Source organism: Leucoraja erinacea, chromosome 23, assembly GCF_028641065.1.
Source record: "Leucoraja erinacea ecotype New England chromosome 23, Leri_hhj_1, whole genome shotgun sequence".
In the NCBI taxonomy this organism is placed as follows: domain Eukaryota; kingdom Metazoa; phylum Chordata; class Chondrichthyes; order Rajiformes; family Rajidae; genus Leucoraja; species Leucoraja erinaceus.
In genome coordinates, this window is record NC_073399.1 from 8546180 (window position 1) to 8570377 (window position 24198).

Here is a 24198-nt window from a genome sequence, read left to right on the forward strand (position 1 = left end):
TCCCGCTGGTCTTTAAATCCGTTGTATGTATGGCCTGTACTGAAGTTGAGTGTTCGTACCTGGAGCAGATCTATATTGGCATTTATGTACATAGTTTACAAAATCATAGTTCCTCTGACCAAATGGTACTGCTAAAAGGAATAGATCACTATGCTGGTCTGAAGTCTGAAAAAAGGGTCTTGACCTGAAACGTCACCCTTACTCCAGAGATGTTGCCTGTCCCGCTGAGTTACTCCAGCATTTTGTGTCTTATCAGATCACCATGTTAAATGTTCTTAAGTGTTGATACAAGGATGAAATGTAAGTGGTTGATAATCATCTCTTGATACATTCAATCCAGTACATAGAGCTGTATCATCTCTTGATACAGTTTTGTATTTACTGGATTTGGCTCTTAAAATGGTGTTCTCTGCCTTTTGGAGAGAAGTCATTTTAGGTTTAAGTGGTTGCTTAGAAAGTAGAATATTGACAGCTGGCATTTTTGTTATGATGTTTGTTGTTCTGAAATTCAGCTGACATCTAAGACCAGCAATGAGGTTGATGTCTGTCTTAAACTGAACTACACTAACATCAGTGAAATTTTAAAAAACTGAGTTTCCCAAGGAAACGATCTAATCAATCTGAAGAAGGGTGTTGACCTGAAATATTGTCTGTCCATTTTCCACAGATGCTGTGACCAGAGTTCCTCCAGCAGTTTTTTAAGCACTGTTTTTGAAGTGTTTCTTCAAAGTTTTAACAATTAAAGGATGAGAGGAAGCATTTAAAATAATTTGAGTTTAGGAAGAACAAGAAGATACATATTTTATTCAAATAAATCTTTTATTCTATAGCAGCAAAGTTTATGATTTTTCCATAGTTTGTACTCCAGAAATTGGATATCTATATGGCATGCTTGTCTTCATTGGCTGAGCAATTGAGCATAAGAGTTGGAAGGTCATGTTACAGTTGTACAAACATTGGTTCGGTTGCACTTGGAGTATTGTGTGCAGTTTTGGTTGCCGCACTATGGAAAGGATATAATTAACCTAGAGAAGATGCATAAATGGTGCATAAGAACACTGGCTTGATTGGAGGGTATGATCTATACGGATGGATAAGATAGGATGGGTCTGTTTTTGCTGCAGTAAAGAGTATGAAAGGTTACATAGACAATAGCTGTAGGAGTAGGCCATTAGGCCCCTCTAGCCAGCATCGCCATTTAATGTGATCATGGCTGATCAAGATATGTAAAATTAGAGGGCATAGATAGGGTAGATGGCAAATATCTATTTCCCATTAAACTAGCGGGCATAGATTTATGGTGAGGGGGAGAATGGGATCTGAGGGGTAAATTTTTCACATAGATTATCTGGGTGAGCTATCAGAGGAGGTGGTTGAGGCAGGAATAATTAAGAGGCATCTGGACTTGAATGTAAAAGGCATATAAGATTATGGAATTAATACAGACAAGTACGATTGGCAGACGAGCATTGTGGTAGGCATAGATGTGGTGGACCAAAGGGTCTGTTTCTATGTTGTACAGCTCTTTCTTTATTTGTCTCCATTTTTATTTTTCCATTTAGCTCATCCACCTCAACTCCACCCTCCCACCCTACCCTTCAGTTTAGGGTCTTCATTAAAATAAAATAATCTTCTGTCATATCAAATGCATCTTAGCCCTTCATTTCCATTGTTGGCTGGTTTATCTGGTGTACAGACTTGTAGCCCAGACTTTGATAGATGTTCCTACAAAGACTGGCAGGCTATGATTTTGAAAACACGTTCACCAGATGAAAAATATAACAACGATCCATCCCATTTAAATTAAATATTACATAAACCAAGCATTCCAATGTGTTCTGTTGTAAATCTTTAAATGGGTGTGGAAATCATTTGTCTTTGCTGTTGAATGAAGAATATTTTGGCTGTCCTTATTCATATTTTGAGTCTTTTTGCTTACTTTATTGCAGTCATAATATGTAGGGCTGAGGCTGTGTAAATTGATATGAAATGGATTGAGGCCATCAAAGGAAAAAGTTTGGGAAATGCAAAAACATAAAACTACACGCCAGTATTTTAATTTTGTTGTAACTAACAGAGAGGAAGTGGGAGGGAGAAATGAGGAAGTGGGAGGGAGAAAAAAGGAAGTGCTTTGTTTACTGTAGAACAATGATGTGAAAAATGCAACATGGTGTTAAACAGGAGTCTAGACATGGAAATTACAAGGAGATTCCAGATTGATATGTCTCATAGTCACTTAGGCTACATTAACAGAGACATCTGGACCCGGCGCTAGATTGTGATAATCCATATTGCATTTATTCCAGGGGAAAGAATCCAACTTCTCTCATTCAGTTTGCTTTCCGATATTATAGTATCTTTTAGTATTTCCATAAAATCAATGTCCTAGGGAAATGAATAAAGGCTGCCCAAAGCATTTCATGTTAAACTTATGGTGGAGGCAGCTTATGCAAGTAGTGTGGGTCCATTCCGCCATCATATTAACTCCCAATAAAATTGTTCCAAAGAAACCTCCTGGGTCTTTTGGACAACTTTTTCTTTTTTCCATTTCCGCAAGATTATATTTTGTTAATCTCGTTGATTGATTGGTTTCCAATGTTACCAGTCATGTTGAATTGCAGTGCTGAGTGAAATTTAAATCAAGCGGAAACAATATAATGAGGGACCAACTCCATTTCCTCTGTAAGATGAGCTGGTCTGCGACTGCTGTCCCATCCATTCCCCTTCCAAGCAGAATTCAGAACACAAAGTTCAGATTAGGAGTTGGATGTACCATATAATTGACATGGTTCTACAAATCCAAACTTATTTTTTTCTTTTTAGTGATGAGTGCTTGATTCTCCGATATAGTAAACAAAAAATAATGTTTTAACAAATATTAACATTTCTTTGACACTATTACAAACTTGCTTTTGCTGCAAATTTTCTAAAAGGACTTCATTTAATTTCAAGAATGCAAATTTATAATCTACTGAAGCAAAGTGGCTAAAATGGGTAGTGATAGAAGGCAATTTATACATGCAGCAAAAATCTTTTGCTAGCAATCTAGATTCACAAAAGTTGAACTTGAATAAGATGATGTCCTCAATCTTTTGGGAATGGGTGTTCCTCTCTTTCATCATAGATAAGACCCTAACACATGTCTCTTCGGTACCCCGCAGCTCCACTCTTGCTCTACCCTCCAGTTGCAAAAACCTTACTCCTTGCCTTTCACCCCATCAGCCATCGCATACAACACATAATCCTCTGACATTTTTGCCACCTCCAACGGGATCCCACCACTAGTCACCTTCCAATCTCCTCCCCATTCCGCCTTCCACAGAGACCATTCCTTCCGCAACTCCCTGGATAACACCTCTCTTCCCACCCGAACCATCCCATTCCCAGGTACCTTCCCCTGCAACTGCAGGAGATGCAACACCTGTCGCTATACCTCCTCCCTCGACTCTGTCCATGGACCCCGACAATCCTTTCAGATTAGGCAGAGGTTCACTTGCACATTCTCCAACCTCATCTACTGTATCTGTTGTTCAAGATGTGGGGTCATATACATCGGTGAGACCAAACGTAGACAGGGCAATCGTTTTGCAGGAAACCTTCGCTCAGTCCGCCTGGGCCTACCTGATCTCCCGGTTGCCAAACACTTTAATTCCCCGTTCCATTCCCACACTAACCTTTCGTCCTTGGCCGCCTCCATTGTCGGGGTGAGGCTACGCACAAATTGGTGGAACAGCAGCTCATATTTCGCTTGGGCAGCTTTCAGCCCAGTGGTATAAATTTGATTTCTCTAACTTCATTTAACCCCTGCATTCCCTCTCTCTCTATCCCTCCCTCACCCAAGTCATACCAGCTTCTCATTCTCTTTTTTAAAAATCTTTGTAACTTTTTTGCATATCTTTCATCCATTTATTTTATATATCTCTCTACATCACCATCTGTCTCTCGTTTCCCTTTCTCCCGACTCGGTCTGAAGAAGGGTCTCGTCCCGAAACATCACCCATTCTTCTCTCCAGAGATGCTGTCTGTCCCGCTGAGTTACTCCAGCACTTTTTGTCTATCTTCAGTCTGAAGAGGGATCCAAACGTAAAACATCTGTCCATTCCCTCCATAGATACTGACTGCTTTGCTGAGTTCTGCACCACTTTTTTTGCTCAAGATTCGAGCTTCTCCAATTTATTGTGTGTCCAGAATGGAAGGGAATATCTACTATAGGGTGTGGACCAGGAAAGACATTGGTGGTCATACCAGTTTAAAGGTGGTGATAAAGATGTATCTGCAGAAGATGAATGAAATCTGTTCATCTCTGTCTGCCGAAAAAATAAAACGGGGAAGGCGGCTCAAGCGTGGCTAATGAGGGAAATCAAGGATAGTGTTACATCCAAGGGGAATATAAATTGGCCAGAGGAAGCAGTAACGGAGGACTGGGAGACATTTAGAATTCAACCGAGGAGGACAAAGGGGTTAATTAAAATGGGGTGGGAGGGGAAAGAGCATGCAAGAACACTTGCGGGGAATATTAAAACTGACTGTAAAAGCTTCTTTAGATATATAAAAAAGAAAAGATTGATGAAGACAAATTTAGGTCCCTTGCAATCAGAGACAGGTGAATTTATAATGGGAAACATGGAAACGGAAGAACAGTTAAACAAGTACTTTGGTTCTGTCTTCATTAAGGAAGGCACAAGCAATCTCCCAGAAATACTTGGGGACTGAGGATCTAATGGGAGGGAGGAACTGAAGGGAATCCACATTAGTCACGAAATGGTGTAAGGTAAACTGTCCGGACTGAAGGCAGATATATCCCCCAGGGACTGATGATCTGGATCCCAGAGTAATCAAGGAGGTGGCCCGAGAAATTGTGGATGCATTGATGATCATTTTCCAATGTTCTATAGACTCTGGATCAGTTCCTGTGAATTGGAGGGTAACTAGTGTAACCTTTTAAGAACGGAGGGAGAGAGAAAACGGGGAATTATAGACCAGTTATAGATATATAGACCAGTTATAGACCAATTATAGACCAGCCTTGCATCTGTAGTGGGGAAGATGCTTGAGTCGAGTATTAAAGATGTTTTAGCAGCACATGTGGAAAGCAGTGACAGGATTGGTCAAAGTCAGCATGGATTTGAGATGCGGAAATCATGCTTGAAAAATCTTCTGGTTTTCTTTGTGGATAGAAACATAGAAACACAGAAAATAGGTGCAGGAGTAGGCCATTCGGCCCTTCGAGCCTGCACTGCCATTTGATATGATCATGGCTGATCATCCAACTCAGTATCCCATCCCTGCTTTCATTTAGCCACAAGGGCCACATTTAACTCCCTCTTAAATATAGCCAATGAACTGGCCTCAACTACCTTCTGTGGCAGAGAATTCCACAGATTCACCACTCTCTGTGTAAAAAATGATTTTCTCATCTTGGTCCTAAAAGACTTCCCTCTTATCCTTAAACTGTGACCCCTAGTTCTGAACTTCCCCAACATCGGGAATAATCTTCCTGCATCTAGCCTGTCCAACCCCTTAAAAATTTTGTAAGTTTCTTTAAGATCCCCCCTCAATCTTCTAAATTCTAGCGTGTACAAGCCGAGTCTATCCAGTCTTTCTTCATATGAAAGTCCTGCCATCCCAGGATGTAACAAGTAGAATAGATAAGGGAGAGCCAGTGTATCTGGACTTTCATAAAGCCTTTGATAAGGTCCCACACATGAGATTAGTGTGTAAAATTAGAGCACATGGTATTGGGGATAGAAAATTGGTTGACAGACAGGAAGCAAAGAGTAGGAATTAACGGGTCCTTTTCAGAATGGCAGGCAGTGACTAGTGGGGTGCCGCAAGGCTCGGTGCTGGGATCCCAGTTATTTACAATATATATTAACAATTTAAACTAGGGAATTAAATGTAAAATCTCCAAGTTTGTGGATGACACGAAGCTGGGTGGCAGTGTGAGCTGCGAGGAGGATGCAATGAGGCTGCAGGGTGATTTGGATAGGTTGGGTGAGTGGGCAGAGGCATGGCAGATGCAATACAATGTGGTTAAATGAGAGGTTATCCACTTTGGTGGCAAGAACAGGAAGGCAGATTATTATCTGAATGGTGTCAGATGAGGAGAAGGGGAGGTGTAACGAGACCTGCGATTGCTTGTACATCAGTCACTGAAAGTAAGCAAGCAGGTGCAGCAGGCACTGAAGAAAGCTAATGGCATTTGGTCTTCATTGTGAGGGGGATTTGGAGATCCTACTGCAGTTGTACAGGGCCCTGGTGAGACTGCACTTGGAATATTGTGTGCAATTTTGGTCTCCTAATTTGAGGAAGGACATTATTACTATTGAGGGAGTGCAGCCTAGGTTCACCAGTTTAATTCCCAGGATGACATATGATGAAAGAATGGGCTTGAATTCACTGGAATTTAGGATGAGAGGGACTCTTATAGAAACATATAAAATTGGATTGGACATGCTAGATACAGGAAAAATGTTCCCGAAGTTGGGGGAATCGTGAACCAAGCGTCACAGTTTAAGAATAAGGGGTAGGCCATTTCAGACTGAGATGAAAAAATGCTTTTTCACCCAGAGAGTTGTAAATCTGTGGAGTTCTCAGGCAGTGGAGGCCAATTAACTGGATGTTTTCAGGAACAGATTTAGCTCTTAGGGCTAAAAAAATCAAGGGGTATGGGGAAAAAGCAAGAACGGGATTTTAGATGACCAGCCATGAATGGCCTACACCTGCACCTATTTTTTGTATGTTTCTATAGAATATCAGAAAAGAGGAGCAAAATAAAATTAGATGTATTTGAGAGAGAAAACTGGAATGACTGATTATTTGAAAATGTTGAATTTGGTGTTGAATCCTGAAGGCTTTAATGCACCATGTTGGAAGATGATATGTCCTCCTTGTGGAACTTTATTGGAACAGTATACAAAGCCAAAACTTCTTAACATCTCTGGCCTTTGTCGAACCATAGGCCTATCAACCCCCCCACCTGTATCCACATATCACTTGCGAGGCTTTGTCTGGCTACCAACTCTCTTCCAGCTTTCTCCCACCCCACACAACAATCAGTTTGAAGAAGGGTCCCAGCCTGAAACGTCACCTACCCATTTCTCCAGAGATGCTGCCTGACCCGCTGTACTCTAGACTTTGTGTCTTTTGTTTTTGGAGGCTCAGAAGATTGTCTGCAGTCACCTTCAGTTAGTTTCCCCTGTGCTGAAAATGTCACATAGTGAGCAATGAATGCAATATACATAATGGAAGGTACAGATACAACTTAAAATATTTGAGAATACTTTTCAAAATAATATGTTTATTGTGGCAGAATACATCTGAACAATGTCATGCTGGATGTTTCTTGCCCAAACAATACTAAAGAGCAGGTAGAGAGTTATGAAGCCTCTGGAACAACCACTGTTGTACTGGAAGCAGGTGCTCAAAGATCAGGAAAGATGGATTATTTAGTAATTACAGAGGCTGAACCATTTCTAGAGACAGCAGATGATTTCTTCCAGTACATATGGTACACATTAATTATTGTTATAGTTGGAAGGAAGCACTGATTCTCAGACTTCAGGAAATAATTTAATTGGTCACACACAAAACACTAGGAACTTTTAACTTTAAAAATTGGCCATTTAAATTTAGTATAATATTGCTGCAACTTGTTGGGTGGAAAATATAAATTTGTTTTATTGCCTCCTAGAATGATACTCTGGATCATCTTGGCCACTTAGCTTTTTTATCTCCTTTAATCCCAGGTCTTTTATTCTGATACAATAGGTGTGTGTTTAAACCCAAAAAATGTTGGGGAAAGTTATAACTACATTTTATTGTCTTGTGTTAAATCTATTAAAGGTTTTTGGGGGAAAATATTGCTGCAGTGATGATCGTAACTAGAATGCATTTGAGCAGCAAAGGGATAGCCACCTAGTATTTACTGTGGAGCTGTTGGTTGACACTTCTGTATCTGTTTTTAGAATTGTTTTCAAAACACATTGTGTAGATGAGAGCGAGTGAGTGGTATGTTTTAACTATTTGCCATGTGTGCAGTTTACATCTTTTAAGTTGTCAGTAATATTTTTGCAAGTGCATCATGTTGAAAGGTTGGATTTTTTTTGTATATTGCCATGTATATAGTCCCAAGCCTACAGGGAGGAGGTCCAGCACCTGACAACCTGGTGTGCCAACAATAACCTCATCCTCAACTCCAAGAAGACAAAGGAAATTATTGTTGACTTCAGGAAGAACAGAGGGGCAGACATACCCCCATCCATATAAACGGGACTGAGGTGGAGCGCGTCTCCAACTACAAATTCCTCAGGGTACACATCTCGGAGGATCTGTCCTGGTCCCTCAACACCTCCAAGCTGATCAAAAAGGCGCAGCAGCGCCTTTACTTCCTGAGGAGGCTCAAGAAAGCTCACCTGTCCCCCCAGATCCTGACCAACTTTTACCGCTGTACCATCGAAAGCATCCTGACCATCTGCTTCACGGTATGGTACAGCAGTTGCACCGTAGCGGACAGGAAGGCACTACAACGGGTGATGAAAACCGCTCAGTACATCATCGGTGCCCCGCTCCCTGCCATGGATGCCCTCCACCGAAAACGGTGTCTGAGACGGGCCGGGAAGATCATCAAAGACCCCTCCCACCCCAACCATGGACTGTTTTCCCTCCTCCCATCAGGGAGACGGTACAGGAGCCTCAGTTCTCGTACTAGTAGGATGAGGAACAGCTTCTACAACAACACTATCACTTTGCTGAACTCGAGTCCCGCTGATAGATTTCTCCAGTCTCTCCGTCCACATTGTTTGCTTATTCTGTATTTTTATTTCTATATTGCACTATTACTACGGACTGACGCTAAACTGCATTTCGTTGTACCCATACTTGTATCTGTGCAATGACATTAAAATTGAATTGAATTGAATTGAATATTTTCGGTATGCTGAAAATGGCGAGGCTGAAAAGATTTGAAACTCAGTGGCCTTGTAATTTTAAACCATGTCTATTTGCAGTAGTGTCTGGGTGTGTAGTAACTAATTGATAGAGGTTGATTGCTATGATTTAGTCAACGACTTTATAAGAAATCAGGCCATTTCAACCTTTTTTTTGCCTTGCAAATCTTATGTTCCCCAAAGCATTTAGTATTTTTATACATTTGCATTGCTGTGCTAATTATACATTACAGTTTATTCAAAGAAAGTATTACCGCATATTGGTTTTGAGAGGAGGAAAGACAGGTTAAATTACTGAAACAGCCAGGCTAGACAGTTCTGCTCTTGTCAGGCATGTTGCCTGCTGTGGTATATTTGTGGTAGGACTTTGTGTATTATAAATAGTTTTCATAGTTTAAAAGAACCACTCAAATTCCCGTGGTGTCATGCCAATCCCTGCCTAAGAAAGAAAGGTATCGAGCCTTTTCCTATGCCACTATAAAATTGACATAGATAACACAGGTTGGCTTGCCTTCCGATATTTCCCACCCTGTCCCATGTTGTGGAATGTGGGTGAGACTGCCATTTATAATCTATTGCATGTTTATTTTGAAATTGAGAATTCACTAAATTGAGAACATGTGATTAGTGGCTCACGATTGTACCAACACTCCAGTGACATTTGCTATTGATTTACCTTTTTTCATACCCTTTTAAAACTAAGTATTCAAGTGTTAACATTTTATGAGTTAACATGCCTTGAATAACTGATCATCCAGAGGTGTGAAGTGAAAGCCAGGAGTTTCCCTTAAGGAAGGGAAGGAAAATAGAACTTGTTGAAATGGCCAACTCTTGTGCACTTTTGAGCAATTGGCTGCAGAGTAACATTGGCAGGAACAGGTTTCCTGCCTGGACGGACTGTCAGGAGGTGTAACCCCATGGAAAGAAAAACAATCTCTTGCTTAGGCAGAGTATTAGAGACCCCTGCTACGACATCACTGGTCACACAATATTGCACCTATCTCTCTGAAGTGGATGTTTAACAGATCAGTTGAAGCCAGAAATGTGTATTTCTTTGGCGCAGTTTGGTTAGTGTGGTGGAAGGAACTGCAGATGCTGGTTTAAACCAACGATAGACACAAATGCAGGAGTAACTCAGTGGAGCAGGCAGAATTTCCTGCTCCACTGAGTTTCCAGGAAGGAATGGGCGACGTTTCGGGTCGTAGGCTTGGGTGGTGGATGAAGACTAAGGGACTGTCCCACTTAGGCGATTTATTTTCGGTGACTACAGGCGACTGCCGAAAAATTTTCAACATGTTGAACAATGTTTGGTGACAGTGGCGACAACCTTTGTTGTCATAGGTTCACCTAGGCATTGTCGTAAGTGCTATCGTAGGTGAATTTCATTAAAACTAGTCCCTGGCAGTCGCCTAAAGAGTCGCCTAAGTGGGACAGGTCCTTAAGGGAAAGAAAACATCATGATGCTAACTTTACAAAACTGTAGCCAGCCCGATAGGAAAAAAAAATCTATGTTGAAATTGATAATGATTATTTAAAATCAGAACCACTGCTATTTTTTTAAAGGAAGAATAGCTATAAGACACTACAAATCTGTGCCGTCTGTTTTACTAAAATTCTAATTTAAAAAATAGTCTTTCCTCTGCATGCGTAATCTGACAGGTTGTAAAGATACTAGGATTTTTTTCACATCCGTTAAAATAATGGTTGCAAATACGAAAGCTTTGACTTCTGAGTATTTGTAATATCGTGCTTATAGTGTACTACTGTATGGCTTCAGAAGATTGGAGACTGGTATTTTTGTCTGAAATGGTTTCATTCCAGCCATAAGTGTAACAGGAATGCTGTCCGTCTCTGGACGAGGGAAGGAGAATCTGGCAGCAAGAGCATTTGAGAGCATTATTCAGATTAGTGCACCCAGCCATTCATTATTACTACACACGTTAGTACAGTGTATCATTGTGTTTCGACAGCTGGGACTTGTTTAAATTGACCGATTATGTGATTGAATAAAGGCGTGCAGCTGTTATCCAAGTTCACAAAATAAAGTAAGGCTTTAATAATTTTAATCAAATACCATTGTGATAAATGTTCTGGTTTTGGTTTATTTTTAATGAGGTGAATAATATTATGAACCCTGTTGGTGCCTTGAAGATGTGGGTTATCAAAAATGATCAGAATGTTGTTATGATTTTATTGTTATGCTAACTTTTAAGATTAAATAATTTTATTTTATTGGGAAAATTTGCCACAGTCAAGTACAGTTTAGGATAGATTATAAAAGAGAAGTTAGCATTGCTGTCATTTTTCATTGGAACAAAATAGGACATTTACTCCCTCGAGTCTCTTCCACCATTCCGTGGGATCATATGATCTAATTACAAGTTCACAATTTATCCTTTAGGACTACGGTCCCAACCTGGTTCAGATGAAGCTTAATCCACTGGTACAGTTACTTCCTATCCTGTATTGACACTATAAGATATGAAATGGGATCTCACTTTCACATACATTCCTTCAGCTACATGTTCACCATCGTAATTTGATTATCCCTATGGTGGTTACAGATGTCTAGGAATCCTTGAAGTACTGCTCTTGTATATGCTATTTGTTTGAGGTACTCTGGAAATAATATGCCTTTTCCATATGGTCTATCCTAATATGTGCTATAATGACAAGATGCTCCCCTAATCCTCCGAATGTCTTTGATGCAATTTTATTGTATATCTTACTCAGCTATGTTATCCATTACTCTTAATGTTACTAGGTATGGTGGGATTATGATTGTCACTGGACCTATACTATGAATCTGGAGACACAAGTTTGAATCCACTATGGCAATAGGAGTGTTTAAATTCAGGTAATTAATGAAACAGCTGTAGCAGTCACGATAATGATGAAACTATTGAATTGTTACTTATAGTTATTTGATGCCCTAATGTCCTTCAGGATCCACCTTTTCTTTTATGTAGTCTGCCTGTTAATGAAGCTGGATTTGCAAATGAGATTAACTCCTAGTTGTCTTCCGAAATGGCCAAGAAAGCCATCTATTTTATGATATATTAGGGTTGTGTGACAAATAAAGGCATTGTTAATGCATACCATGGGAAAAAACCACAAAGGATCCATCTATCTCTAATATTGAAGGGAAGATGGATAGATGTAGAGAATTGGATATGTTCAACAGGTTATGTGGTAATAAAAAAGAAGACTTGTAAAAAATCAGTTCAATCTGCATGCACAGAAATCCAAACTATTTTCATATGTTTTCTGACTTGGTGCCAAAATCTGGCCTGTTACAAGGAAATACCTCCCTAAATATAGTGCCTCACTAACATTGTTGAGACGCCTGAACAATTTCACAGGATTTGGTTTAGGTATGTGGTGATAATTCTTATTATCTAGGTTCATGTGAGCTTGCAATGTGTACACAGATATACACATGTATATTTCATGGAAATATTCTGTCTTCTATTCTATTAAGAGTAGTGACTACATTTGACAATGATTATATTTGCAGTGAAGTGTAAGAACTTTGCCCCTACAACAATTATTACGTACAATAATCGTTCTAAAGTTGTCCTACACATTGTATAGGTTGAATAGCGTGGATGATATCAAATTGTTTTTTAAAATTTTTTATGTTTGTTCACTAATCATCTAGTTTGCGAGATATGTCTTTTGGGATTTGGCTGATTCATTCAAAGGTTTTGCTGAAGTAATTGAGGTCACCAACCTAGAGTACAAATGGCCATTTCCAACATCTTGCTGCTTCATATGCTGTTTGGCATGGAGTGCTGATTCAATACCTGAGTGATGATGTCATTGATGATCTGCAATTTTTTTCCATTTATTATTGACCAGATAATTTGGGACGGGAAGAGTTGGGGTTGACATTGAAGAGTGTTGGGACGTTTTTTATTTAAATTAGGAGTCTGTATCCCCCTTAGTTGTGTTAACCTGTGTTATCTAAAACTTGGATCCTTTTTCAGAATAATAGGTTGCCTATTTAAGATGGAGGAGGAATTTCTCCTGAATGGTAAAAAAAAAACTCTGCTCCAGAAAACTCCGGTGACAGAGTTCAGAATATATCCAAGCAGAGATATTGACATATATTTGGATATTGAGAGAGAGTGGGACAGCGGTGTCAAGGCCATGATTACATCAACCGATCTTTTTAGAATGAGTCGATTTGAGGGGGTAAATAACAAACCTATCCCCTGTTCCCACTGTGATGGGACACAATATTTCTATTGCATGAGTTAGTTGTGTCTTGTCGTGCTTTTGTGGCAATAGAAGGATTATTCCAAATTATATTAAGATGCTTTTGAGGGTATACCAGATACTGAATGTTTTTAAATTCATAACCCATTTTGCTTCATACATTAATGCAAAGTAAGGTCATAGTAAGACCCTTCCTCAGTCAGGTCTCGACCTGCAACGTCACCTATTCCTTTTCTCCAGAGATGCTGTCGGACCGGCTGAGTTACTCCAGCTTTTTGTGTCGATCTTCAGTTTAAACCCGCATCTGCAGTTCCTTCCTACATAACTGCAACGTCTATACTTGAGATCAAGTAAAGTCTGGGTTGGATCTGCTGTTGCTTACTGATGTTACAAAACTAAGACAACAAGAAGTGGTATATTTGGAAACATTACATGAAGTAGTATCTTTAGGTTTGGTGAATATGCTTCACTTTGGATCACATAAACAATAAAACATAATGCTTTTTAAATGGTGAAAGCCAAGCCAGTGGATGCTCGAAGAAGCTTAGGGCTCTATGTATATAAATCAAAATATCATGAACAGATTTAAAAAAATAATTAAATTGGCCAGTGAGATTGTGACCTTCATATGTAGAGAATTAAAGTGCAAGGACACAGATTACAGCTAAACAATGTCCTGTTTAGACTACAACCAGAGTATTAAGAGTAGCTCTGAGCAACAGGCTTTAGGAATATTTCCCGTGAGGAAATGTAATGTAGATTTTCCAGAATAATATCTTGACTTCAAGGGTTAAATAATGAGAAGAGATTAAACAAGATGAGGTATATTCTGGGAAATTAGAACGATAACATTAATTAATTAATGTTTTTAAGATGATAAACAGATTAGATAGAGAATTTATTTCTTGGTAATTGACAAACTAGGAGTACAACTTCTCTTTGCAAAACATGGTAGGATTTTGGAACTCTCCCCCACAGGCGGCAATTCATGCTAGGTTAACAATTTTAAAATCTGATTTGAATGTTTTTTACCAAAAAAAAAAGAATGAACAAAACAAGGACTATATTTAAAGAAAAAACTCAAGTCACAAGTGTGAAGGGTCAGGGGTTTAAATTGACTACTTCTGTTTCAGGCTGACAATACTTAGAATTTCAGACCACAGTTGAGAAATTTTTAGGTATCGAAGACCAGTCTCTGTTCAGTCTTCAAATCCCACAGCTTCAGACCTGGAGGCAACATTTGCAATCTATATTTTTGTAATATAGTAATGGCAATCCTGGAGATCTTTTCATTAAATCAAACTGTTGTGGCTTGCTTTGAGTCTTATTGCACTTAATACAGTGCATGAGATTTTAAATGGAATTACCCTGTATAGCTTTTAAAAATATTACGTGCACATTTTCAAATACAGTTTAGGTGAAAAGTAAATAATTGAAAGGTAACGGGTGGCGCAGCTGGTAGAGCAGCTGCCTCACAGCGCCAGAGTCCTGGGTTTGATCTTGACTTCTCGTCTTGTGTCCAGAGTTTGCACATTTTTCCTGTTATCGCGTGGGTTTCCTCTGGCTGCTTTGGTTTCCTCTCGCATCCCAAAGATGTGCAGGTTTTGTAGGTTTATTGACCTCTGCAAATTGCCTCTCGTGTTTATTGGAGTATACGTGGTGGGATAACATGGAACTAGTGTGAACGGATGGTCGATGGTTGATGTAGACCAGTTGAGCCAAAGTGCCTGCTTCCATGCTGCATCTTTCAATCAGTTCATTTAATGCCCCCATTTTGTGATTTATTTTATAGTAAATGATAGAGCTCCCTTGATAGTGTTACAGATCATAGGCAGTACAGATCTGGTGCAAGTCGGGTAGACAGTGTGTTAGAGGACATAGGCTTAAGGTGAAAGTGGAGGCGGACCTCAGGGGCAACATTTCGCTCCGAGGGTGGACTGTATTGGGAATGAGCTGCCAAAGGTGACTATAGAGTCAATTATGACTTTTGAAATAAAGATTTATAGATTGGAAGGGTTAGAGGGTTATGGGCCAAATGTAGACAAATGGGGCTTGCCCAAATGACCAGTTTGGTCAAGAGCCAAAGTACCTGTTTTCGTGCTGTACAGCTTTGAATCTATAATTCTTAAGATTCATTTGTAAAGGAACTTAGAAACATTGTGGCATAGTAGTTTAGGCCTATATTTTCTGAACTCATATGTAGGTGACTGAAACTGTGAATTGCTGGTGTTGTGGACATCAAAATATTACTCAAAATCTGAAGCTACAGATATAGTAGATCTTTATTCAATCAATGTACAATGGAGAATATCTGAAGAGACAGCAGAGTATCTTTGTGTCAGAATGCACCAATCTTTTTTTTTAAATAAATACTGAAGACAAACCCCTGGTTATGGACCTCTCTGTTATGGGGAAACATTTACTCTTGGGTATACAATCAATGTCCATTATCTTGTACTACTCTTATCAGGTTCCCCCTCAGCCTTCACTTAAGTAGCCTAGAAAACTTTCAGTTACACTTGCAGTCCTTTTGCAGCACTGAGTAAATATTTAAAACAAACACATTTAATTAGTATGTATACTTTACTGTAACTCAAACAATTGATGACCTTATACACCCAAATTATTGTACAGAAACCTGATATGGAGACTGATTTTTAAGAGCACGAACACCAAGAGTTGGAATAGGCTAATCTGCCATTCAAACCTGTTCCTCTGTTCATGAAGATGATGGCTGATCTTCTACCTCAGTCGCTTTTTTGCCATTATCTTCATAATCCCTTGATTTCTCAATGTCTATGTGTGTGTGTGTGTGTGTGTGTCTACCACTCTCTTCAAAAGAAAATACAGAAAAAAAACTTGCCTAGCAAATTTGTCCAGCCTACCCCCTCTTTCCCTACACCTGTGCCCTCTAGAATTTAGAATTTGACATTCCCAAAGAAAAGGAATCGGTGAGGTTTTGGGCAGAGATCCTTCTTTAGACTGAGATTTCTCACTGTTAACCGATGCTTTGCTTTTCTGTATCCAAAGTGAATAACATATTTTCTAAATTCATTCCATCTGCCACGCTTCTGCTCATTCACTCATCTTGTCTGTTTCCTTAATGCCTTTCTACATATTTTTCTGTACTAGAAACCACACCTAGTTTAATATGGTGCTTACGATTAATGTTCCCAAACACCTGCTTGTCTTTATTTTTCTTAGTGGTAGCATTTGTGGGATTGGTAGGTGCTGTCTGAGTAGTCTTGACAAACAACTAGATGGAAATCAGCCATTGTGATCAAGTGGATTGGTTGATGGGTGCCAAGCTTCACGATAGATTTTGGTGCTTTTCTCATCCAGGTAAGGGAAAAATATTACATCGTGCAACTGATTTGTGTGTGCCTTGTAGATGGTGTGTCAGGAGGTGAATCAACTTCTGCAAGATACTGAGCCTCTGATCTACTCTTTTTTAACTAGAATTTTTATTTTGCCCTCATATTAATGTTCAGAGGTGATCTTAGGAATTCTTATCAAGATGCTAAGATGTTTTCCCCTTATCATGGAATCTGTAATTAGGATGTAAACATTTGTGGAATAAGAATTGGCAGTAAGGAGAAATGTTTTCCTAGGGTCATGAATGTTAGGATCACTGTACCCATGAGAGTTGTGTTGGCCGAATCAATGACAGATGGGACAATGGGCCGAATCAATGGGACGACAGATGGCACAATGGGCTAATTGTTCGGCTGGCGACCGGAAGGTAGCCGGTTCGAATCCCGCTTGGAGTGCATACTGTCGTTGTGTCCTTGGGGCAAGACACTTCATCCACCTTTGCCTGTGTGTAAATGTAATGTAATTATGTGAAGCACTTTGGGGTCAATGCAAGTTGACTATAAATGTGCTATATAAATAAGATTATAAATAAGATTATAAATAAGATTATAATGAAAATATTTAAAGCTTGCAGTCAGATTTTGCTCTATAGACTAGCCGAGGGTTAATGGGAACAGACAGGAAAATGAAGCAGAGACCAAGATCAGACTGTAATCTAAGTGAATGGTGCAGCAGACTTGACGAACCTTGTTTTTATGTTCTTATTGAATTGAATAGTTTAATATTTTCAAATGTTTCAAAGTAAACCATGGAATTTTCTGAGATTTTCTGAGATTTCAGAATCTTGTTTTGAATGTTCACATAATGTTGTAATATACGAAAAGTATGGATTTGTGCCTAATACTAAAAATAGAACACAAACAGCGGGGGAGTGAGTTAGTGCTGCAGCCAAGGAACAAGTCTGCTGCATGTGTTCTTAGTAAGCTGAAACAGAAAACATATTTGTTTGAATAAGTTTCTTTCTGCTGCAGTGATAGATGGGTTTATTTTCTGGATGGGGCAAGGATTGAACTTGGATTATTGTCACCTTTTAATGAAGAACTCGGATTAACAAAAAGTTAAAACATTGAATTATGACTTGATTTCAAGCAACTTTCTTATCTTAAAACATAAGGAGCTAATCTTCATGTTTATTTTAGGAGCAGGAAATAGTCAACAGGTTAAGCTGTATCTGATGACAGTAAAATAGTGTTAGGTTTCAGGTAAATGAACTGTCATCAAGTTAAGTGCTATAAAACAACCACTTAAACTTGTATTAATGTGCTGAAGATCATGAATTAATGAATCGGTACAATTGTGCAGCTTGGAATGTTGAGTATGTTCATTCATATTGCAACATGAATCTGCAGGAGTGACCGTTCATTTTCAGTGGTGATGTTTGGCCTGGGAAGATAGCAGTGTAGTCTTCAAAATAGCTTTTTTTTTTAGGTTAAAAATTTTAAGACATTGTTAAATGAGGGGAAATAAATTGGGTACGGTTGCATTAAAGAGATCTGTTTTGCAAATAATTTTCAACAAAAGTGTACACTTGTTAATTTAGTGCATACTGCTCTTGGGATATCAGTATAAATGTAACATTGCCTCAAGTTGGGATGTTATGCTAATATAATTAAAATGCGTAATGGATGTTGTATAAGGTGGGAAGAAATTATGATCTAACGGGTGAATTGTTATTGATTCTCTGGTAGTATATACAATATGTTATTTGCTTTTGAGTTGTAAGGAGGAAATTTGAACATCATTTAATTTTCACCACTGGAAATGGTTTTGTATGTCCCAGATGGGATGTTAGTTATCAGAGAGTACGACAGACAGAATCCCAGTTTAGAACCAATACTTTTGGCTTGGCTTAAAATTGGGTGTTCTAATCACAGTTGAACCAACTTTGGACTTCATGGTGACGATGGCAACTTTCTGTGTTCAGCCCAATATCATACAAACGTCAACATTGTCTCATCATTTGGTGTAAAGATACCACATTAAACTATGAACAAAGTAGGAAGAATGAGATAGAATTTATGCAGTTGGATGGTGTGAATGAAGGCAAAAGCTGATAGCACGATTACTTTGAAATCCAAAGGTAGTAGATTCAAATTCCGTTGAAAAATGAACATAAAATCTTGACTTGTTTTTTCAATTGAGCATCAGCTTCAAATAAAATGTGAAATTAACATTCTGACTGGGTATACATACTACTCCTTTGTGTTGTTTCTTGTGTCATCAGCAGAGCCTACACATCCATTCAAAGGTTACTCGTATTTGAAGAATGGACAAAAAAAGTTATCTGGTGCATTGCCTAATCAGAATCTAACATTGAAAATTAGTAAGAAGGGTCCTGACATGAAATGTTGTTCATCCATGTCCTCCAGAGATGCTGTCCAACCCACTGAGTTACTCCAGCACTTTTTGATTTGCTTGAAAATGTGTACATTGGTTCAGTTTAGTTTATTGTCATGTGAACCGAGGTGCATTGAAAAGCTTTTGCTGTGTGCTAACCAGTCAGCAGAAAGACATACATGGGAAGCTGCAGACATATTTTTTCTTTGACAATTAGCATGGTTTCTTATTGCTTTTAAAAAGTTACTCTATTTTATACAGAACAAATAATGCATGAATAATAAACAAGCTTAAGAAAATCTTAGTGAAGACACGTTCTGCTGTATTAATGGCTGGACACCATTAATGTGCCAACACTCAAATGGCACTTCAAGATATCAGTTGTGATAGTTCTATTGATAGATTCAAATGCTGCTCTACGGCATGTTCTTGTGTCACTGCTTTGGTAATTTGTGGGTATTTTACTGTTATGAAGTCTATAGTTATTTCTAAGTGCTTTATTTTTTTAAATTTAGTGACATTTGGGAGCTTTTGACCATTCAGAAACCACTGATTTTGAAGAAGCATGTGCATTAGCTAATTTTACTGTTATATCCCAAATGGATTAAAGAATGGATTCGAGAATGCTTAAATTGTTTAAGATTAATTGGATACAACATTGTTGCAAATTTTATGAAAATTAACAGCATTAGCAATAGGAAACATGAAGTGCAGCTAGCTTTTGCAGTAGCTTGTTGTGTTAACTCTAATGATTCAACGTGGGATAAATTCCACTTAATTTTAGTCCACACAATTCGCAGCATACTGTTTTATCCAATTCTATACATTTTTCCTGGTGGCTTCACACAAGTGGTATTTGTAGCTTTTTCATAATTTAGAATTAAATTACCTAATTAGCTCTTGTTTGAAGTAATCTAGATATCGGTTTTTGTAAGGTAGAGAATTATTTCAGAAATTAAGTATTTCTTTTCCTTTTGTTTTTCTAGTGTTATGTGCGAAGAATTTGGTGAAGAAAGACTTCTTCAGTGAGTATTCTAGCTGGATGTTACTAGACATGACTGTCTTAACATTAGTTAACAATAAAAGTAACAAAGTTTGTTGGATCATAAAACATTAATAATGAATACAATAACACATAATATTTAAAAATGCTTTGCGTACCATTCTTATGAGTAAAGTAAATTTTAGCAATAATTGTCAGAAACCTGGTCTGTTCGTAGTGCAGTATTACATTTTTGTAGGATGCATTCTAAAGTATACAGCGGTACAAATTTACAATAACTTATTTGGATTGATGATATTACAAGACGGTATTCTGATATTATAAGAAACACTAAACAGCATTATGGTTAAGGTCATAAGTGATAGGAGTAGAATTAGGCTATTCGGCCCATTAAGCCTACTCTCTGCCATTAAATCATGGCTGATCTATCTCTCCAAACCCCATTCTCCTGCCTTTTCCCCATAACCTCTGACACCTGTACTAATCAAGAATCTACATCTATCTTTGCCTTAAAAATATCCACTGACCAGGCCTCCACAGCCTTCTGTGGCAAAGAATTCCACAGATTCACCACCCTCTGACTAAATACATTTCTCTTTGTCTCCTTCTAAAAATAACGTTCTTTATTTCTAATGCTATGAACTCTAGTCCTAGACTCTCCCACTGGTGGAAACATCCTCTCCACATCCACTCTATCCAAGCCTTTCACTATTCTGTATGTTTCAATGTGGTCCCACCTCATTCTTCTAAACTCCAGTGAGTACAGGCCCAATGTCGACAAACGCTCATCATAGAAGTGCTTCTTAAAGGGGTGAATGAAATTATTTTGGGGTGAATTAGTTATTTTATGTTATTTGCTCATGTGACAAAATAAATTATACGTAATCTTTTACACAAGGGAGAATAAGACAAAAATTACCAAAAACATAAGAAAATTTAGTCGAGGGTGAATGAAATTTTGTGATAAATACTCAAGGGTGAATGACACTGAAATAGTTTAAGAAGCACTGGGTTAACCTACTGACAAAAACTGACAATTCGGCACTCGTTGTACATTAATAGCTCTGGACAAGCAGATTTTCTGGTCTAAGGATGTTATGCCCATTAATCCATTTACTTTTATTTAATCTTTTCATAAGTTTAGCAACATTATAATAAAATTTCCAATGAACCTGATGAATTTAAAGGGAGCAAGAAATACAAAAGCACTCTGGACCTTGACTATGGCCACAAACCTACTCCTATGGTGTTCCCAATGCCAGCTTTGGTCAAACTCCCTGATTGATCTCTGGGCTGCTGGTTTGTATTCTGGATTAATAAACAAGTTGATTACTGAACCATCAGGACATCCGAACAATTAAATGCCGAATTATCTAAGTTTTACTGTTTTGTCCAATCTTTTCAGTATTGATCTGGCTGTGATTGCAACTTGTTTTCATTTAGGACTCCCTGATCCCTTTGCAAAAATAGTAGTAGATGGATCGGGCCAGTGCCATTCCACAGACACAGTAAAGAACACCCTAGACCCAAAGTGGAATCAACATTATGATCTGTGAGTATCTGATTAAGTTCCAAGAATTAATTCTACAATTAAAAAAAAGTTTGTCCTCAAGATATATATTTGTAAGCAAATGATTTAAGTTTTACATGTTTTACAGTATGTGGTCTGGCTCTTTTTGTAAAGAGAAGGGTTTGGCATTTGTTTGTGGTTTGACCTGTGGGAGGAATAGTACGAATTAGTAAGGAATAATTATTATCGTCACAACTGTAAAATTGTTATTTCGATAATATGTATTTCATCTTGTTATGGAGCTGTAAATGTGTGATGGCTATTTATTCACAAAGCAAACAATGCAACTTTGAATTACCAAGATTAGAATTGACAGGTAGGCGGTGGGGGGGAGGGAACACCCTCGGTGATGTACGGTTGTTGTTGCAGTTGACTTTATGTATAAGTCCGTAATTTCTAAGTTAAGATTTGCTATATCATGCCAAATGAGATCTTAAGCTCCAATTGAAAAGAGCATTGTAATAAGCAATGGTGTAGCAATGGTAAAGCAATGAGCAGGCTTTAAAAAAAAAAGATTATGGCATAAAGAGGCTCTCTTTGCCAATATGATCACATTTGAAATAGGTTAAGCAGCAATTCCAGGTGCATAATCTCTGGGAATCATCAGCTGCCCTTCAGGATGGTAATTAAATTCAGTTTGATCCCACACTTTACCCTATAACTTAATTGGATCCACCACGTAAAAACAATTGCTACAAGGGCAGTTCAAAGACTGAGTTTCCTCTGGCTGAAGATTTGCCTCCTAACGCTCCAAAGCCTTTCCGTAAGCCTTTATAAGGGGCAAGTCCAACACTCAAAAATATCGACAACATTCATAATAAAATGATCTGCTGGATTGATACCATATCCACCTGACAAAAATGTAATTTCATTTTGCTTTTGGTGCACTGTAACTGGTGCCCACCATGGGGAAAGTGAAGTGCAATTGCTGCCTAGCATCTCCCAGATCTAGGATATGATATGCAAGAAGCAATGCAGATGTTCCAGAAGGTAATTTGCCTGGACTATGTCTTTCAAATATAGCTTTTACATTTTCTTAATCTCAAAAGGTGGGAAACATCCCCATTTCAACATTCCAGCATCTCAGGACTGTTGCAGAGAAGCAGATTTTCTGACTATTGAACGTTTTTCATATTACATTTCCAAATGCTTATAATTCACTCTTTTTGCTATGCTGCACAATAGAACGATACATGTTCAGTGAACTCTAAATTTACAGGGAAATGAGAAAAGAGGCCCTAGTAAGTTTCAAGGGAAATAGAACCAGGTGAGTTGAAAGGGAGTATGGTGAAGCAGAACCAGCTGAGTGGCAAGAGAGCGTGGGAACTGGGGCCCCCAGTAAGTGGGAGTGGAGCATGGGAACCGGATTCCTTATGAGTGGGAAGAAATGCAACAAGCATCACCTGGTGAGCCAGATGTAGGATCAATATTTTCAAATAGTTGGACATCAGAGTTTGAATTTATACTATTTCCACGGCAGAATTATTTTCCTTCAATTTTGAAGAATTTGTCCTTGCTGCAATCAAATTATCATCAACTCCCCCCCCCCCCCCCATCGAATCTGCCTGAAAGTTTGAACTATCATGCAGCAACTTTACTTTTAAGATACAATGAGAAGTGAATATACGGGTTTCGAACAAAATATAATTCCTAGCTTACCAGTAATAATAGACTAGGAATGATAATGTGGATTTGAATAAAGAACATTCTGCATTTTGTGTGTGTCAACGTCCCTGGAAAACTCTTGTTTGTGGTCTTCCATAATTAGACTGTGACTGGCCTATGATACATACAGTGCCCTCCATAATATTTGGGACAAAGACCCATCATTTATTTATTTGACTCTGTACGCCACAATTTGAGATTTGTAATAGAAAAAAAATACATGTGGTTAAAGTGCTCATTGTCAGATTTTAATAAAAGCCATTTTTATACATTTTGGTTTCACCTTGTAGAAATTACAGCAGTGTCGAAACATAGTCCCCCCCATTTCAGGGCACTATAATGTTTGGGACATGGCAATGTCATGTAAATGAAAGTAGTCAAGTTCAGTATTTTGGTGCATATCCTTTGCATGCAATGACTGCTTGAAGTCTGCAATTCATGGACATTACCAGTTGCTGGGCGTCTTCTCCGGTGATATTCTGCTGGGCCTGTATTGCAACCATCTTCAGCTTGCTTGTTTTGGGGGCTAGTCCCCTTCAGTTTTCTCTTCAGCATATAAAAGGCTTGCTCAATTGGGTTCAGATCGGGTGATTGATTTGGCCACTCAAGAATTGACCATTTTTTAGCTTTGAAAAACTCCTTTGTTTTAGCAAGTCAAGTCAAGTCAAGTTTATTTGTCACATACACATACGAGATGTGCAGTGAAATGAAAGTGGCAATGCTCGCGGAACAACAAAACAACCAAACAAATTATAAACAGAATCATAACACACATATTATTTTACATAATAAATAATAGAAGGAAAAACGTTCTGTACAGTTAGTCCCTCGTGAGAAAGGCGTTTACAGTCCGAATTGCCTCTGGGAAGAAACTCCTTCTCAACCTCTCCGTTCTCACTGCATGGCAACGGAGGCGTTTGCCTGACCTTAGCGGCTGGAACAGTCTGTTGCAGGGGTGGAAGAGGTCTCTCATGATTTTGTTTGCTCTGGAGTTGCACCTCCTGTTGTATTGTTCCTGCAGGGGGGTGAGTGAAGTTCCCATAGTGCGTTCGGCCGAACGCACTACTCTCTGCAGAGCC

General features: G+C 38.6%; 1 protein-coding gene across 1 annotated transcript in view; it reads left to right on the forward strand.

The window, feature by feature from the left end:
* Nucleotides 1-24198, forward strand: part of smurf2 (SMAD specific E3 ubiquitin protein ligase 2) — a 127410-nt gene that overhangs the window by 37032 nt on the left and 66180 nt on the right. The window contains exons 3-4 of the mRNA XM_055653783.1: nt 19868-19906; nt 21328-21436. Coding sequence (XP_055509758.1) covers nt 19868-19906; nt 21328-21436 — 148 coding nt within the window. The remainder of the gene's footprint in view (nt 1-19867; nt 19907-21327; nt 21437-24198) is intronic.